At 38.2% G+C, this 18,404-nt stretch overlaps 1 protein-coding gene and 1 long non-coding RNA gene across 2 annotated transcripts in view; one reads left to right on the forward strand and one right to left on the reverse strand.

Moving 5' to 3' along the window:
• Positions 1-12,749, reverse strand: part of LARS2 (leucyl-tRNA synthetase 2, mitochondrial) — an 86,166-nt gene extending 73,417 nt beyond the window's left edge. Inside the window, exons 1-3 of the mRNA XM_064670240.1 lie at positions 12,634-12,749; positions 9,535-9,785; positions 7,588-7,716 (exon numbers count right to left, since the gene is read on the reverse strand). Coding sequence (XP_064526310.1) covers positions 7,588-7,716; positions 9,535-9,780 — 375 coding nt within the window. The 5' untranslated portion in view covers positions 9,781-9,785; positions 12,634-12,749. The remainder of the gene's footprint in view (positions 1-7,587; positions 7,717-9,534; positions 9,786-12,633) is intronic.
• A 2,093-nt stretch (positions 12,750-14,842) lies between these two features.
• Positions 14,843-18,378, forward strand: LOC135421666 (uncharacterized). Its single transcript, XR_010434146.1, has 2 exons — positions 14,843-15,192; positions 17,064-18,378. It is a non-coding gene; the product is annotated as an uncharacterized LOC135421666 (long non-coding RNA).
• Positions 18,379-18,404: the final 26 nt, after the last annotated feature.

Below are 18,404 nucleotides of genomic sequence, written 5' to 3' on the forward strand. Positions count from 1 at the left end.
CACACTATTGCTAAAGACCTGTCTCTGGACAGACATGATGAAATAAACCAGATTTTTTTTTCCATGCATAAAACATATTTTCTCTATTAATCCCCTTTTGTTGATTGTGTGATCCCTACAACTGCCTTCTTTTACTACAAGCTGATGCACATTAAGTGAGATAGAAAAACCACTCTTGGTTAATTTTTGTAAAATTTAGCTTCTGAACACCTCCTGGATATAGACAGGCAGCCAAAAGCAAGGCAGAATCTCATTTCTCACACTCATGAGCAAAAAGATATAGGAAAAACAACCTCACTACCAGCTGCAGACTCCCCAAAAGGGCTGACGGATGATCCAGACAGTTAATGTACAGACATTTTGTCACTGTGCCATCAGGGCTAGAAGGAGTAACCTGTGCACTCAGATCTTCCAAATTCTAGTATTTATTAAAAATATCACATTCACTCTTCACATTCAAAAGTTCGGTTTAATGACCAATAATGTTCCTCAAGTTAAAGGGTGGAAGAAGTATGTTAATTCAAGTTTCAATAAGAAAATGGAATTTAAAGAGACATTAAAAATATCCCCAAATTAATCTCCAGGATAGATCTATTTATGTAGTTGCTATAGAGATGAATGTAACATGCACAGTGGTTTAGAAAATTATTTCAAGTTTATTGTCTCTTTTACTTCTCTGCCATGAATGGATTTGAAAGGTTTGTGAAACACATTTGTCTAAACAACAGGTCAGCTCCTTCTGGCTGTAATCTGCAGCTAAAATGCCACAGTCTCCACGCAGCATTTGGCATTACATCTCAACTCTACTTATCCAACATAAAACACGTCAAAAATCTCAAGAGACGTGGAAGAGGAAAAGAAAATATACAACTAACACGTCAAAAGTTGGCACAAATGAAAAAGGAACAGTTTGACTGTTCAAAACAAAACAAAAACAGGAAGAAAAAAACAGAAAGCAATACTGAAGACCAAAGAGTATTCCTTGTAGCTCCTTGATGGGTTGGTCATATGCTCTAACTAGCAGAAAACATGGCTGCTCCCTCTACCATAACAGGTGAGGAGAAGAAAAACAAGTCATCTGCTTTCTTGAATGCTGACTTGATTGCTTCTGACAGCAGTCTCTAAACCTTATGCAACTGAGAGATCCATTCTGATCACTGGAGTAACCATTTTTCCAAGCATCGCTTCTTTGTGTAAACAATATTTTCTCTATGCCTCAAGGAGAAAGAAAAACATATAATGACTATATCTAGTAAAGCAGGAGGCCTGCATAAGTCTAAGGATGCCCATACCTGGTAAAAGAAGGCAGGCTTTAGTTTCAGCCATTTTATGATATGCCAGTGCTATCACCAAAGGCAGCCAGCTGTGTGTTTCCTGCCTTTACAATGAATTGGATAGGTAAACCCCTGGTTAAAACTCCTAGGTTAGTCCTGAACACAGATTATGTAATTTAAGATCCTCGGAAGTTCACATGATCAGGCAGGTTCAACTTTGAATGAGGGGCATTTTCTACCACTTACCACGTTTTGCACAGGAACATAAAAAGTTGCATGGAGACAATTAAATAGTGTGCGGGGAACAAAGTGTTCAGTAACTATCCCACCGAGCGCTCTTTTCAGACACAGGTTATTAAAAAAGTAAACAGTTGCATCTTGAAACATTTTAGATCCTAAAGACTGGCTCAAAATTAGCTCGAAGCATTGCTTTAAGAATCATTTCACAGCACAGTCAAAAATCTGTTGTTAAAGATGGCTAGAGCTCTTAATGTGAGTGTGGGACCAAGTGGAGGAAGACACAATAACTCCATTAATTCATTTCTGAGATCTCAGCTCTTCCTCTAAGAGGATTTTCATCTATTCACTGCTGTAATGATCAGCTCATCACACTGACAATTAGTAGGTGAGATCAGTGTGCTACATAACACAGAGCTGACAATTATCTCAGTTCTAAGCCTCCATCAACATAACTAGGACTGGCAATTCTGTGAATTTTCCTTGATCTTTGTAAGGAAACAAAGAACATGTTTGCTCTCATGATGTGCTCAGTATGTCTCAGAACCATGACCAGGGAGTTGATGTATCGTTCTTACATCCAGATCAATGCATTCTAAATTTTAAGAAAGGTAGCAGAATCAGTGTCAAAAAGGCCCTCCAAACAAATATATTTATTTTAGAGAACATGTCATAAAAAAAGACAACCACAAATGAAAACTAAGAGGCTTGCTGACAAATTAGTGATGAGGGAGTTGCTCCTTCCACTGGCTGCCTACAATTGGGCTGAACTTGTTGAAAATGTAATTTGTAAATTGACATATTACAGATATAACACATTTTAAATACAAGACCTCCACCTGAATCCAGACTCGATTGTCTTTTAAGCGTACCAGGTAGTAAATACTATTACACAACAGGTAAAAATTACAACCACCAAACAAAACATAAAAACCCAAGCAGATAAGCCACACTTGGAAATAGATTAAAATAATTAATTTTTTGACCAGTGTGTACATTCTATTCTATTTCAAGGACTATTCCAGTGCTTTTCTTCAACACAGTGCTTCAGATGAGCATTCTGAGAAAGCACTTTCAAATTAAAAAATAATCAACCCACATAGATTTCTATCAAAACATAAAATGCCCTCATTTATTTTTTATTCTCACAAAATACAAAATACAAGAAATTATTCTATGTCCACACACTACCATAAACATTTTGAGAACAAAGTTGTCTCTTGCCTCCTAAATCTCACACATTCTTGTCTAACATAATTGCATTTAAAATTACATCTCGTTTTATCTTTTTCTTTCAAAAATGAAACAGTGAGCTCATTAACACCTTCAGTACCTGCTACAGGAAAACTGAAATTAAATAAGATTCAATTCACACACGATACTTGTAATATTTTCCACTTGATTTATACCACACGAAATAACCTGACAAAAGGACACAGCAGCCTCACATAAAAAAGGTGGAGAACAGCAGCTAATGATGATCAGAAAATGGATCTGTATTGAAATAATTCATCTTACTGATGAATTAATTATAAAGTTTTAATTAAACTTGCCTGTCTGTCTTCAATACCATTCACTTTTGCAATTTCAAGAGTACTAAGATTCACTGCTGAAAGGGAAAACAATTAATGAAAATACATTCAATTTAAAAGTAGAGATGTTATGGATAAAACGAAAACGCTCTTTAAGTCACTTGGGGATATTGTGGAAATATCACTGACAATATTCTAATCCCATCTATCAAGACCAGTTTAAGTATAAATTAAGAAATGTGATTCCAGCATACAGGAATGTCACCCTGAATTGTCCAATGATTATTCTCATTTCTCTACAGCTCTCACATGTGACCGCCCCCTGTAGTATCAATTTCATTAAAAACATATCACTAGAACTATTGAACTGAATCACTCTCTGTTTACTGATCGCTAAGGGAATTATTCTCAGTCCTCTGAGAGGCACAAATTATCCACTTTGAAATTTATCAAAGACATGGTAATGATAGCATGATAAAAGCAATGGTAAATACTTGTTCCCAGAGCAGCAGCAGACTGGAAATCTGCCATAGTGAAAATCACCATTAATATCTCTATAATTTGTACACAGCACTCTCAAATAATGAATAGGAAATCTCTTAACGTCTCAGACAACTACATTTGAATTGAAAATATGCATGCAAATTCACATGAAGAGTTTACATGAAGAAAACACCACTGGAAACTGTACATTATAGTTCTGGACTGGTTCCAGATACAAATTTGTAATTTAAAATATATCAATTACTTTTTCATAGCATTTTACAAGAAATACATTTTCAATAAGATCTAGAACTCTTCATACACAAAAATTGTTTTAATTATATTTCAAGAAAAATGTCACCCTTAACACATTTTGGAAAGAGCCTAGCTATGCGAAGTAATCTATATGGCTTACATTTCCCACGCAAAGACTTCAAACTTCATCTTCAGTAATCTGAATGTAAACAAGTTATCTTATAACAGATGTACTCTACAAATCATTCATCCAGCAACCCAATCCAACTGCATGACTTTCCCATGCACTGCCTACAGGTCCTTGAGGAGTGCTGGAACAAGACAATGCTTCACAATGCTTTCATCTACAGTTTTATATTGAAGCAGTATTTCTTTCAAGAACAAGGTGGGAAAAAGAGCAACGAATACTTGTTTTCCCACTTAAAGTGCTGGCAAAGTACAGGTTTCTGACAAATATCAGTAGATTTCAGTGTGTATTGCTTCTCTAAAATATTTTAATTAAAACAAAATCAGATCTTATCCAGATGAAAAAATTGAATATTAATATTCCATTTTAAAAAAACAAAAAAATTTCAAATTATTTAAAACTTTCCCAGTGAAACCTACTATTCCTATCCTACTCTTCCTGTATATATATGTATGTATGTGTGTATATATATAAACTACCTCCTATATGAAGAAATTACACAACTGCATTCCAAAGAAGTTCTAAAGGACCTCTAATCTCTCTGTAAATGTATTCTAGCTTATCCGTGCTTAAATATTATAAAAAATAGGCCAATTCTTGCCTGTTCAGATTAAATCAATGTGAAACTCATTTACTGTTTTCTCATTAAGACTTCCATCTTATTCAACATAAATTGCTCTCTTACTCAACTGTATATTCTCAACTAGGTACACACCACACACATTTTCCCTCACTGTTTATTAAATAACAAATATATACTGTAGCCTGAAGTTTTCCCTGGGAACTGAAAGTCTGAATGGTTTTGCTCGTAATTTTCATGGTAATAGCCCATCATTCCTCATTACCTTACACTTTCAACCTGTCTTCATTGCTTCTAGCACAATTTTTATGACTTGCTAACCAGGGTGAGTTCTACATCTCTGTGTAGAGACTCTTCCTTTTTTTTTTTTTTTGAAAATGATGGAAGCAAAGCTTAAACAACATTGCTACTCAGAAAGAAATCTTATCCTAAACTTGCCCTGAATATCTGAAATGGATTCACTTCTACTTTCTACTTAGATTTTTAACAGAGGAAAAATTAGAAGTCCCTGAGCTTTGAAACATGCAATATTAAAGCTGAATTTTGAGGAAGAAAATCAATGGAAAAACTTAAAAATTGTGCATACTAACAGTTTTGCTTCTAAAGCATTCTTTCTTTTTATGTACTGAAGAATTCCAGTAATTCCTTGAATACAGGAAAAAAATAATTTTTCTTGGGAATATAAAATTTTATTATATATCCATGTCATAGCCTACAACCACCACAATAATGGAATCTTTAACAGACTGTAGAACTGTGACAAAGGGCAGAGAACACTTCAAGAGACTCATAAACAAATTGCAAGGAGAAAATCAATTATAAAGACTTTAATGCTAAGTGATAGAGAAATTAGCATGGGTAATGAAGAAAAAGTTTTTTAAGAAAAGTTCCAGCAAGTTAATGTACATCACTAACACAGTATCTCTTACTCTGACATACTCAGAAAATCATCTGAGAGATTTTTAATGTCTCTTAATCGTAATGAAGGTTAAATTCTATGGCTGCCCACCTTTAGTCAAAAATAGATGTTCAAACTGGTTAACATAACAGAAGATACAAGTATTTATAGAAATCCAGCATGTTCTATAAGCACTCCAATATACTTCAAAGTAATTTTTACATGAAATATAAAAATAAACTGAAATGCAAGATGTAAAAACTTGAAAAGCCTTTCAAAACTTTTCTGGAAAAAAATAGGCAAATATGGAAATAAAAACTTGTTTGCACAGTGGCTCTTATATTTCATTACAATTATATTTTCTGTTTACTTTTCTCCAAAGGTTTCTATAAAAGGTGCTTACTTACCTTATATTCAAAAGCTTACAAGTAGAACATGCTACTGGATGTAGACAATTATTTTCACTTTATTTTAGGTAGTATAAGAGAAAGCAAGTTTCCATTTTTCTGAACAGAAATTTAGTGGCTATCTTCACTGCTATTGATAAGACATGTCTATATCCTGAAATGGCATTTCATCAATGGTCTTAACATCAAGCAAGAATCAAATGTCCTTTCAAATGCCTCATCAGCTCATTTTTTTTACTGAGATTCAAGTTCCTGTCATTCAGAGGAGTTAGGAAAGATTAGTGTTAAAACAGACATTATCGGTTTTTTCTCATTTAAAGTCTAAGGCAGTTATTTCTTTTTCCTGTAATTTTGAAAGCATAAGAATGCATTTCTCTAAAGCAGTAGCACATATTCAGTGCATGGTATGTTCATCACTGGCATAAAATATATAGTATTTGGAAAGGCAGCACACTGAATAATTCAGTGACGATACCTATCAGTTTCATGGATGGTGATAAATCCAGGAAATGCTACACTTCTACAGCATTTGAGGCATGGAAATTGCACTTAGTACCTCAACCAGCAACCAACATTACTTTCTCCATTTCATCTTCTTTGTACTCTTATGAGGTTGATTCCTATATTCTTGAGCTGCTCCTTCTCTCTTGTACATTAGAGAGAATTCCTAGTGTGTCATCCTAGATTCTTGCCTATGGCTATTTTTTTCCTTTTGCTCCCTTCTCTTTCCACATTCCTCCTTCCTACTCTTTCCCAGATTCTTAACATTTTCCCCTTACCAAATGTCTTTCCTCTGCAATATGGTTGTCACTTAGACCACAGTTTTCCCACACCTTCCTTACATCCTTCAAATTCTACCCGCCAGCCTTTACTGCATAACGCCAGTTAGGATCCCACTGCAGATTGCAAGGACCAGGCTCTCAGCTACACCTTCTACGTAATGGAGAGACAGAAGGGAGCAAGGAAGAAACTATGACAGGCATGGGGCAGACTGGGAAACAGAGGAACATGGAAGGGAAAACAGGATTTCTCCCTGCAGATGTAGCAAGAAACTTAGGCTTAGCCTACCTCGTAGACTTGCACCTTCAGAAGGCAACGTTTCGTATGTATGAGCAAGGCTGAAATGGGCAAGCCAAGGAGTCAGACGCTACAGAACAGAAACTTCTAGTTACACCCACATGATGTGACGTGTGACATGATCCTGTTCATCTGACTTGTAGCAGTCAAGAAAAAGGGTTTCCCTCCCAGCTGGCAGGGTGCTCCTCTGAGTCTGACAAATGACATCAACTGGTTCTCGGGAGCAGAAGAGGTGAAAGCAGTTGCCTTCTGTGGTGTCCCAGTTTTCTCTTGCCAGCTACACCTTTTCCTCCCCATGAGTCCCATCCGGAGGGCAGTAGGGTCTGCAGTCTCCTCTCACAGAAATGGTGTGGCCCACACTGCCCATCAACACTATGCCATACATCAGCACATTCAGGTAACTGATAACAGCATCAGCTGTATCGTCTGAGACAGCTTCTAACCATCTGTTACCAACGGAGTTCTGAACACCACCTGTTTAAGTCTCAAATTTCAACATTCAAAGCTTCCCAGGTCATTTTCTATGCAGCCGTAGCATATATTCCAACTAAACCTTCACTTTCATGGATTTTGGAAAATACTCATTTCCTGAGCAATTATGATATCAAAACATGAGCCCCCCCCCCCAACCCGGTCCTACTGCTGATCTATTCTTACCTGCATCCCTCTCATTTTCTGGAACCGAGCTACTGCATCACTGATGGTGTAGACACGAACATGGCCCATGTGAAGCTTCCCAGAAGGATATGGGAACATAGAAAGCACATAAAATTTTGGTCTTGATTTCTAGAAAGAAATTTTTAGAAACTAGTAACTACATGAGTTAGCATTTCACTTGAATAAATACACGTGCACATTATAACTACAAGGTATCATGAAGAGAAAGAAGGTTCTGCTGGAACTGATCCAAGTAATCACTGATAAAGCTCATTGGATCAAATTCTTTGGGCCCTAAATGAAGGTGTTTTACCAGACTTTGCCACCATCTCATCAATTCCTATTCACATTTATACAGCACTGGGATATTATGAAAATTAATTAACTTATAATCAACAAAAGATATATTAACAGAATTGAAGCTTAACCAATCACCATTCCCTACCAGAGTATCTGCAACTGATGATCTAAGTGTTCTTAATCTGCCCCACAAAAAAAAAAATGAAAACAAAGCAGATTAAATTTTCTGCATAACAGTTTAAATAATTAATGTTTTACTTCGTATCTACAACAAACACGGAACTCACTCCTGGCCAGTTATTTCTTGTCAGCTGAACTGCAGTTAACTCAGAGTGACTAAATCATGAGCAATTGCATGAACATCCACTAAATTGAAACTGTTCAGTTTCACTACGTATGCTCAGATCCATAAACATCTTACAAGCAGTATCTTACATAATAAAAAGTAAAAATTTCATTTAGTTAGGTTTGAGTAAAATGACAAAAAGTTACAAAGAAATCAAACATTATCTCTCACATCAGTTATTCCTAATACATCTTGATTGCCATTGATTGAATTTATCACTGATAGCACTGATGCTTGATAAGTTCATACGTTATTCTTCTTATGTTAATAATGAAAAAAATTACAGGCAGCTTTTACTATTCCGAATAAAACTATTCATATTTATCAAATATTACTTCTTCATCACTTTTGCCCAATCATTGCAAAATCAGAAATAATCTGAATACTTCACTATACACTATTTGCCTCTTAATATGAGATGTTATTAAATCTACTTCAACTGTAAGGATAAAACAAAAATATAATTAAAAATACAATTTACAACTTAGCATATGTATGCTATACATGATACTTACATATACATGTATAACCAGGTATCAAAGATACACACCTAAATCAATGTTTACTCTGCTACACTATACATGCACACCATTTCCATCTCAGTTTTCTTTCCCAGAAAAAGCAAGCTCTTCTCTCTCTTCAATATTTTGATAGAATGATTTTTTTGATCATTTTAAGATAGATGAACAAAAAACCATGAAGGGGCAAAAAATGTTTTTAAATCAATGTGACTGAGCACAACTACGAAGGCAAAAAGAGTCAGAGACTGAGATACCATTGTTTTCAACATCTTTTATTGCATGGGAAAACTTTTTTTTTTCTGCAAGGCACTTATTACTCCTATGAGACTATAAACCAGAAAATATTAAAAAATAATTTCCCCTTAACATAGATTTTAATGAGTCACAGTATGTAATATAATGGATTCGTCTTAACATTGGGAACAAAATCTTGAGAAAATTGTTTATAAAAGTTACACATATAGAAGATGTTTCTTTTAATACTTTAAATAATTAATTCCTAAATATGATACAATAGACAAAGAAAGAACTGATCACTCAAACACTTCCTAAATTGGGAAGTTCATACTTTGCTTATCACTGTGTTTTTCCTTAAGATTTTAAAATTATTTTTTCCACCTATTTCAACAATATTTTTTAATAATCTACTAACACATAAAAGTATTTTGCCCTGAAATCTAATCAGTATAAGCCAACTATATTAAATAAGTTCCAATTAATTTCATTCTAAGAAAACAAAAATATCAAATAGGTAATCTCCAAATTTCTCAAAATGCTTACATCAGTTTCTGAAATTCTGCAGAACTGATCCTTTATTCTTGGGAGCCACCAATTTTCAACTCTTTTTCTTGTCTCCAACCCATAGCTTTTTTCCCATTTCCCCGTCTCACTGTAAATAGTTCTCGCACAAGCAGGAACCAGTCTTCTCTGCCATTTAATTAATCCCAGGAAGCCATTTAGTTGTCTCTTCAAACATGAGGAACAAGTGCCAACTCTCTGACAAACCGACTGCATTCTTAAAGTCATGATATCTGAAAAGAAAAAATATGTATTTCAGTCTGCAATATATAACAAGAATTCAGTGATTATGATGATTATAAAAATAACTGGTAGCTATGAAACATATTTTAGCTTGACTTGAACTCGACTGTCTTCCATGGCACTTGCATTTTATTCCCGTCTCTGAATTATAAAAGCATGTATTTTTTAGCAGAGAGAACTAACTGTGGCCCTTGCATGGAACAAAACTGTTGTGTGAAGACGTCTTATCTAATAAAATACAATTCTTGCACTCAGTCTGCCATAAAAGCCAAATCAGTCGACTGAAGGTTCAAGAAGCTCAGCTGCCTTAACAGAAGATGGCTAACAGGGTGTTAGTAAAAATTCAGAATGAAATAGAGCGAAGAGGAAGTTGGATGAAATTATCCTGTAAAAATACCGAATTTGTCACCACTGAAAAGAGATGGGGGAGGATGACTATAATTAGTAGATTTCAACTAGATATTCTGAACCGACTACTTTGCTAAGGCATTCTCTTTCAACTAAAAATCCAGTTAACTCCTCATATGCTTTAGAGTAAATCTTCTAAAACTACTCAGATGTGAGAAAGATCAAATAGTCCACATATTTGGGGTCAGTCTCAGCAAGATATTTACCAATTTTACTTCTTACAGTAGGAAATACAGCATTAAGAGACCCCTACTCTCAGATTTCTTCCTCATTTTGACCTCTAATTCTTTAAAAAAAAAATATTGGGTTTTTTTTAACATCAATATTTCCTGTCCTCTATGGTTGTTTTTTGGTGGTTTTTTTTTCCAAATTTTGGTCAATACACTTGGCTTGTACCAAGCTAGCTATTTCAGTAATTTCATAACTTTCTTTGCAAAGTTACATCACCAAAATCCCTGTGTAGAGAAATTCTGATAAGAAAAGGTTTTACTCGTGCATTTCCCATAAGGTAGCAACATTATCAGTAGAAATAATTGCTATACCACCTAATTCAGATCCCCAGTAAACTAGTGGGAGTTGTACTTCCTTTAACATTCACCATATATGCATACACAAACCCTCACTGCCTGTCTCATTACCTGTTTACAGAATTGCACCTTCCCTCTCTTACTTACCAAGCAGACTCTTCTGAATATTTTTTCACTTATGTCACATCAGTGCTTTGAATTTTTGCTAATCTCTAAAATCTCTCTCATTTGTAGTAACAACAAACCCAGGACTGTACTCAGGATTCCCAGTGCAGGTGCACATGAGTCATTCAGGAGACACCCAATTTCTTCCCCTCCATAACATTACAGTCATCTTAAAATTCGCATATCACTACTTTGCAGTTTTTTGCTTATTTTTATTAATTATTTCCTTATTACTTATGTCTTCCTATCACTTTGATTTAATTTACAACGGAAAGGAGCGCTTCCTTATGCAAGCCACTTTCAGCTTTGCTGATTTACAAAATAAGTACTTTAAAGCACAACAGTTACACATGTATAATGTTTCATTGAAGGGAGATGGAGAGGACATAGTCTCAAGTTGCGCCAGGGGAGGTTTACATTGGACATTAGGAAGAATTTCTTCACAGAAAGCCCATTGGAATGGGCTGCCCAGAGAGGTGGTGGAGTCACTGTGCTTGGCAGTCTTTTAAAAAAGACTAGACCACGGCACTTGGTTGCTGTAGTCTAGTTGACATGGTGGTGTTCGGTCACAGGTTGAACTTGAGGGTCTCAGAGGTCTTTTCCAATCCAGTTGATTCTGTGACACAGAAAGGACACAGACCTATGCCTGTGCACAGCTCAAGAGAAGCCCACCTGTCAACGCCATGCCTGCCAGGGCTCTTTTGAGTGACCTCAGGCCATACAGGTCACATGAGCAGGGGTCAGAGCAGTGAATGTGAAAGTGGCTACAGCCACAGTCACAGTGCTAGAGCTAAGCTCATTTGAACACATGTAATTCCAGGATGAGAAAAAGACCCACAGTTCCTTCCCACTCCCAGACACCCCCCCAACCATAACGTGGGATGAACAGCAAATAATGCGATAATCAGCACATCGTGCATTGGGCCATGCCAGTACAGAAGACAAGCAAACCCAAAGGATGTGGAACTAAGCTGTTTTGCCTTTCCAGGCTTCTGTGCATGGGACCAAGAGAAGCAAAGTGCCCCTCCCTGCCCCAGCTAAGGGCATCTCAGCCCAGTGCTGTGTGGGTCTTACAAGGAGCAGGTTACAAGCCAAAACTGTCCAACTCCGGCAGGTGTGTGGAGAAGGGAGGAAGGGGCTGTCTGACAGAGAAAGAAATCACAGAACCATTAAATATCCTGAGCTAGAAAGGACCCACAAGGATCCTCAAAGTCCAACTCCTGCACAGGACACCCCAAGAATCACACCATGTGCCTAAGAGCATTATCCAAACGCTTCTTGAACTCTGCCGGGCGTGGTGCTGTGACCACTTCCCCGGGGAGCCTGTTCCAGCGCACAGCCACCCTCTGGGGGAAGAACCTTTCCCTAATACTTAACCTAAGCCTCCCCTGACCCACAGACCGTTTGAAAAGATGCAGTAACCACACGGGAGACTGAATTAAGGTACTGAAAACTGCCTGGCGAACGCCAGCACATTTCATTCAGCCCTGTGGGGGTTCCCGCCGCTGGAGAAGCAAGCACGGGGAGCTCCGTGGCAGTTCCCCAGGCGCGGAAGCGCGAGTGACGGCGAGAGGGTCGAGGAGGGGGGAGCTGCGGTGGCACGAGGCCGCCGGGAGAGCCGGCTGGGCGCGGGCAGGGAGACCACTGGATCGGGCGCCGGGAAGCCGCGGGCAGCGGGGGCGGGGGCGGCCCCGGCGGGTGGGGGGCGAGAGGCGCGGCCGGGCGAGGGGACCGTTACCTGCGCGCGCCCTCCCTCAGCTCCCCCGCTTCGCCGCGGGCGCCGCCATCTTGGTGTCCCGGTGTCGGAGCGGGGCGCAGGCGCCACCTCCTCCTTCGGCACCGCCCGGCGGGGGCGGGAGTTCCGTGAAAGGAAGGAGGAGCGGTTCCCGCTTCCCGAAGTCTAACGTGGGAACGTAGATCAACAGTAAATTAAAAGAAAATAAATTAATTTACAGGGATTGATCTCTGTGTAAGCTGCACGGGTCCTGTTCAGCCTCGAGAAGAGGCGACTGAGAGGGGTTCTCCTTGCGTATAAATATCTAAAGGGTGGGTGCCAAGAGGTTGGAGCCAGGCTCTTCTTGGAGGTGCCAAGCAATAGGACAAGAGGCAACGGGCAGAAACTGATGCACGGGAACTTCCACTTGAATATGAGGAAAAACTTCTTTACCGTGGGGGTGACGGAGCAGTGGAACAGATTGGCCAGAGAGGCTGTGGAGTCTCTCCCTTACTGGAGATACTCAAGAACCGTCTGGATGCAATCCTATGCCATGTGCTCTGGGATGACCCTGCTAGAGCAGGGAGGTTGGACCGGATGACCCAGTGTATTCCCCTCCAACCTGACTGTTTCGGTGTGATTAATCTTGCTCCTCTCCACAGCATATACAGATAGCCTGGGAAGTGACCATATAGTTCAGGACTAGATTTCAGTAGCTTTTGACTCTCAATAATTTTATTTCCCATCTGTACTTTTTTAAGATGCAGATTCTGAAACGAAGGCATTAATTTTTTTGTGTGCTGTCTTTTTGACTAATGAAAGAAAAAAACAGAGGTCAAGAAAGGCAATCTAGCACAGCGTAGTTAATTCTACGTCTGCCTGGAAAACAACATCTTACCCTGTTGTCAACACTGTGCAGTTCAGAGTTGGTTTTAATTACTGCAAGTAGCTTGTAGTAGCCTCCAAGGAACAAGAAATACTTTTTTTCTTTTCTCTCTCTCTCTTTTTTTTTTTTTTCCTGGTGGATTGTGCCATTTTTCTGCTGGCAACTGTTGATTGTTTTCATTTTTATACCTTTTTCTTCACTGCTGTGTTTCCAACAGGGTTTAAATAGACACATTCTGTTTATGCAGTGCAATCCCTAGAAAAGTCAACCTTTTGGTACTAGAGAGATAGGAGCTTCTTATGTAACTAAAAATAAGTATTTACTGAGTATAAGCTTCTGCTTGGTTGTGTGTACCTGTCAAGGATACTTAAAGGATACCTTTTCACCACGAAAATGAACAGAGAGCAGCTTTGACACCCTGCTTACAAACTAGTAGAGTTTCACCACAACTATGCATAATTTTAATTTGCTTTCCTGTTGATCTTCCTTTCAGCAAATGATTGTTACTTTGCTTTATCAGACCTTCCATCCAAAATCTCTCTCTGAGCTGCTGTATGAGTTCCTTGGCTGAGGGAAGATGAGGCATTTTGTTGTGTGGGGGAACAGGGAGGGCAGTCCTTGGCTGAAACCCTTTCCCAGGATAAATGAGAGCTTGTGACCAGTGGGGACATGTTTTCACCTCAAAGGATGATTTCCCTCACACTGGCTGTAACTCCTGTGCTCTCCTGACACGTCTGAGTGAATGAGTGGAAAATTATCCCACAGATGTTAGCAGACTTGCATGAGACCACATAAAAAAAGTCAGTATCTGATTTTGGAGGAGAGCTTTGGTGTCCTTTTGGCTGTCCTCTTGACAGCATTGGACAATTAGTCATTGCCATTTCTGGGACTTACTGCTGACTTGGGATCTTGGTGTTTTTGAAACAGTGATGCTAAACAGTTAGTGCTTAATAGCTAAACATCTCACTACTACTTCTACCATGAATAAGCCAATAAATAAGCCCAAATAGCAAGTAACAATGTATGTCTGGATTATTTTTGATCTTCATGGATTTTCAAACTACTCAGAATACTTTTGCTCTTCTTTCCTTCTGAATATGTTTCTATTTGGTCTCAGTTTTTCTCACCTAGTTTCGGTTTCTGTTTACAGAAAATCTTGCAGCTTATTTAGCTTCATTTGATACTGGTTGTCTTCCTCACTATTAGCATCCAGACTGCACAATAAGTGCCAATATAATCAGTGGAAAGGGACACAAGATTTTTGTATATTCTCAGGGTAAATCCCCAGTCATATCTTGACAGAAGTCAACATGTTCTAAGTAACACACTTCAAACCTGTGTCAAATATGCTTGGCTTGTATTTGTTAGCAGATAATGAAAATCATACCAGCAAGTCCTTCCAGAAGAAAACAAGGAATAATAGAAAATGGTTTGGTTTGGGGTTTTATTTTTCTCTCGTTTATTTTTAATATTTTATATTAAATGTTTCATTTTATATTAACATTTTGCACCATTTTGCACCCATAGCCAAGACTTGGTACAATACTTGGTTTATAAACCCCTCCCAGAAGTACCCATTTCATCAGAATCACAAGCTACATCTGAGTTTAACCAAGCTCAGTTTGGATTGTTGGTTAATATGGTGAACAGAGAAGAGCTGGAGACTCCAGATGGGCCTAAACCTGAATGTTCCTCAGGTATGACAGATCTACTTTTGTGTATAGCATCTATCTAACTTTCTAGGAAGTATTTAGGATTGTGATTAATTTAGTATTAATCTAAACAGATTATCCTCGTCTTCAAGCAAATCAAATACATAAGTAGATTGTCAGGGTCAGAAAGCAATATTTTAGTGAAATGAATGGATTAAAAAGATAAGACAAAGGTCTAGCTACTCAATCAACTATAATCTTGATGGCAGAGCTTGAGAAATGTAGGTCAATATGTTTAATGTTAGATAATTCAACAGTCCAGAGATTGAAATGTATTTAAAAGAATCATAACTAAATATTAGGCAGTGATTGGACTTTCAAAATGTTTTCAAGACAACATAAAATAATTGTCTCAATATTTTGCTACTTCCGCTTAGTCTGAGCTCTATGGTGGTGTCCTCAGTTGAGGTGAAGAGCACTACACACACAAAGTAAAGAGGTTTTCATTTGCAAGCAAAGACTGACTACTGTTTGACATCAGGTCCCTTCTCTTTGGAGGTGGGAAACTCTCAGATTCCTGAGCTGAATCCTGCAGGAATCATGAATCGGAGCTGTGAGCTGCACAGCCCACCATATGAATGAAAATTAAATTCAACAACACCTTGTAGCTCAGGCAGGGGTTGGAGACACCACTCACTCATCTATCTCTCCCTTATTAGCCAGTAACCCTCCATGGTGCAGAGAGCAAGGGACACAAGGCCTCAAATGGCTCAGACTTTCCAAACAGGGTACCTCCCCCACTATCCTATGATACCCACCTTCCCCATGTGGAGTTTTGCTTCCTAACCTGGGCTGTTTGCTCAGTCTCCTTTCATTGTGAGAAATTAATGATATAGTGACATTTGTATTTGCCTTAATAGCAGTAAACTATTTTCCATATGGCTGATACTCTCTTGATTTCTCTTTTAGACTTCACACTAATTTGTTTGTTACCGTTTTTGTTAATCCACACTGTTAAGCCTGAGGTTGATTGAGTAATCAGGTAATTCATTAGTTCCTGTATGAGAAATGTGCAGAAGTGCCCCAGCTGTCTGTTACTTAAATAGAAATGCTTCCCACTTTTCCATACAAGTATAATTTTGCTTTTGCTGATAGTTACCAGAATTGATGTTTGTGTTTCCTGGCATTTCTCTTTTGCTCCTACATCAACAACGTGACTAGTATTTTTTCAACCTCCTTCAAAAAAAGAATTAAACTCCAGCATTTGGAATACAAAATAATTTTTATTGCCTTCATACTTCATATCCCAGCACCATTTCACGTAATTAAAAAGTTTACTTGGTTATTTTTTCCCACTAAACTCCTTGAGTGTTGCTTTTGCTTCTGAGTTTCATTTTATATATACGTACCTTTAGTGGTTTTGCTTTAAACCACAAAGTCAGATAAAAAATGCAGGTGATTGGATTGCAGGGAAGAATATCACTTGAGAATACAAAAAAATCAAGTAATTAATGGACCAAATGTAAGAAAAACCCTCTCAAACCATATCCACCACTTAAACCCAGATCTCAAAGGGAAGAATCCAAGTGACCTCATGAAGATAATAGAAGCTTCACTTTTGCAATAGATTTTGTTTTACAAGCTCTCAAATATTTTGGTAGTGGAAGAACAAACTCTTGAAACGGATAGAAGGTAGAATATACTTTTGGGATAGAAAAGAACAGATTTGGGCAAGACTGGTTGCATTACTAGGAGTGGAGCTTAACCTGTATGTTGTGAGTTATGTTAACTCGTTAACAGGTATTACCTGATATTATGTTAACTCGTTAACAGGTATTACCTGATACGATTGACACCCGCTTCAGCTGGGGACTGGCCTTGATGACAGTGAGTTCTTGTCATCCAAACCAACACAGGTTCGTCAGTCCTTGGGTTGGCAAAATGAAAAAGAATTTACACAACGCATCAGTGGAAGAAGAGATCAGCTATATAAAAGTCAGCAACCTGCTCACCCTATCCAGGGGTCTGTACTCAGTCACCAGGATGGCCCTGTCTGGTTGGAAAATACCTGTACCTGTCCCTGTGCCACTCATTAAACCACTGAATGATATGGAAGAATTTTGAAAACATGCAAGATCCAGACTAAGTGGAATCATATTTACTAGCATTATTTTAGCAGGCTGACATTGGTCCCTAAGCCTGCAGCTGGGACATGGGACTGAGTCCTTTCTGAGACCTAAGTGAGCCTAATTCTGACAAGATTTTATGTAGCAGTTGTATTGTGTTGGGTGTTTGCAGAAGGGTGCATCTAACCCCAAATGCAATCCTCCATGTTCTACAGAAAGGTATTAGACCAGTGACAGCAGCTTATTACTGATTAAGACTAAAGTGTGTGAGTAGGTGTGTGCATGTAGGTGGGGAGAAGTTGTCAGAGTCAATACACATCTGCTTTTTTGCCTTTCATCAACATTTCAGTTTTCAAAAAAAGTAATCAGTGCTGTGTTTGTGTTTTGGCCATCTTATTCTAATGCACTAGCACAATTTTGCTGTTAGTTTGAACCAGTTATACACAGTGTTGAGCAAAACTAACCTTTTGCAGCATTCAAAGTTATACATTTCTTGCTTTTAATCTGAAAAAAAGTGTTTTTTTGTAAGACTGTTTAAAATTTTGAATTTAGAGTCAGGGGAGTAAGAGATCAGTCTTTATGAGGTGATGGGCTCTGGTGATATCATATTGTCATTAAGCTATCCACAACTCCAGAGCATCTGGGACTGTTATGTCTCCTTATTGCAGCTAGGAATGCAAATTTTGGAAACCCGGCTTTTCATTCTTCTTTCTTTCTTGAAACATGTCATTTGAGATGGCAAGTCAGTTGTGTGCTGAGAGGCAGGTAATTCCAGCTGTTGAAGCTATTAGCAAAGGCTGCTGTGGTGCTGTGGTACATATCCCTCTACATATATGTCGGGGAGAAGATCATCCATCTGGAGAGTCACCTTACGGAGAGACGCTGTACCTTTCTTCCTCCACCTTTACTCACAGTAAATTTTTGTATTTCAAAAGTGTGTGCTACCATGTTGGCCAAGAAGGAGTAATAATACAGGTACCCATAAATTAAACCCTTGTCATGTAATAACCTTTCTTTCATTAAGAACCAGGCCCTCATATTTAAAGTAGGTGGCAAATGGATGTTTTCTGTTCACTGCGACTATTAAAACAGCTTTTTACACTGATGGACAAACTTCATCATTGCAATTAT

Source organism: Pseudopipra pipra, chromosome 1, assembly GCF_036250125.1.
Source record: "Pseudopipra pipra isolate bDixPip1 chromosome 1, bDixPip1.hap1, whole genome shotgun sequence".
Lineage (NCBI taxonomy): Eukaryota > Metazoa > Chordata > Aves > Passeriformes > Pipridae > Pseudopipra > Pseudopipra pipra.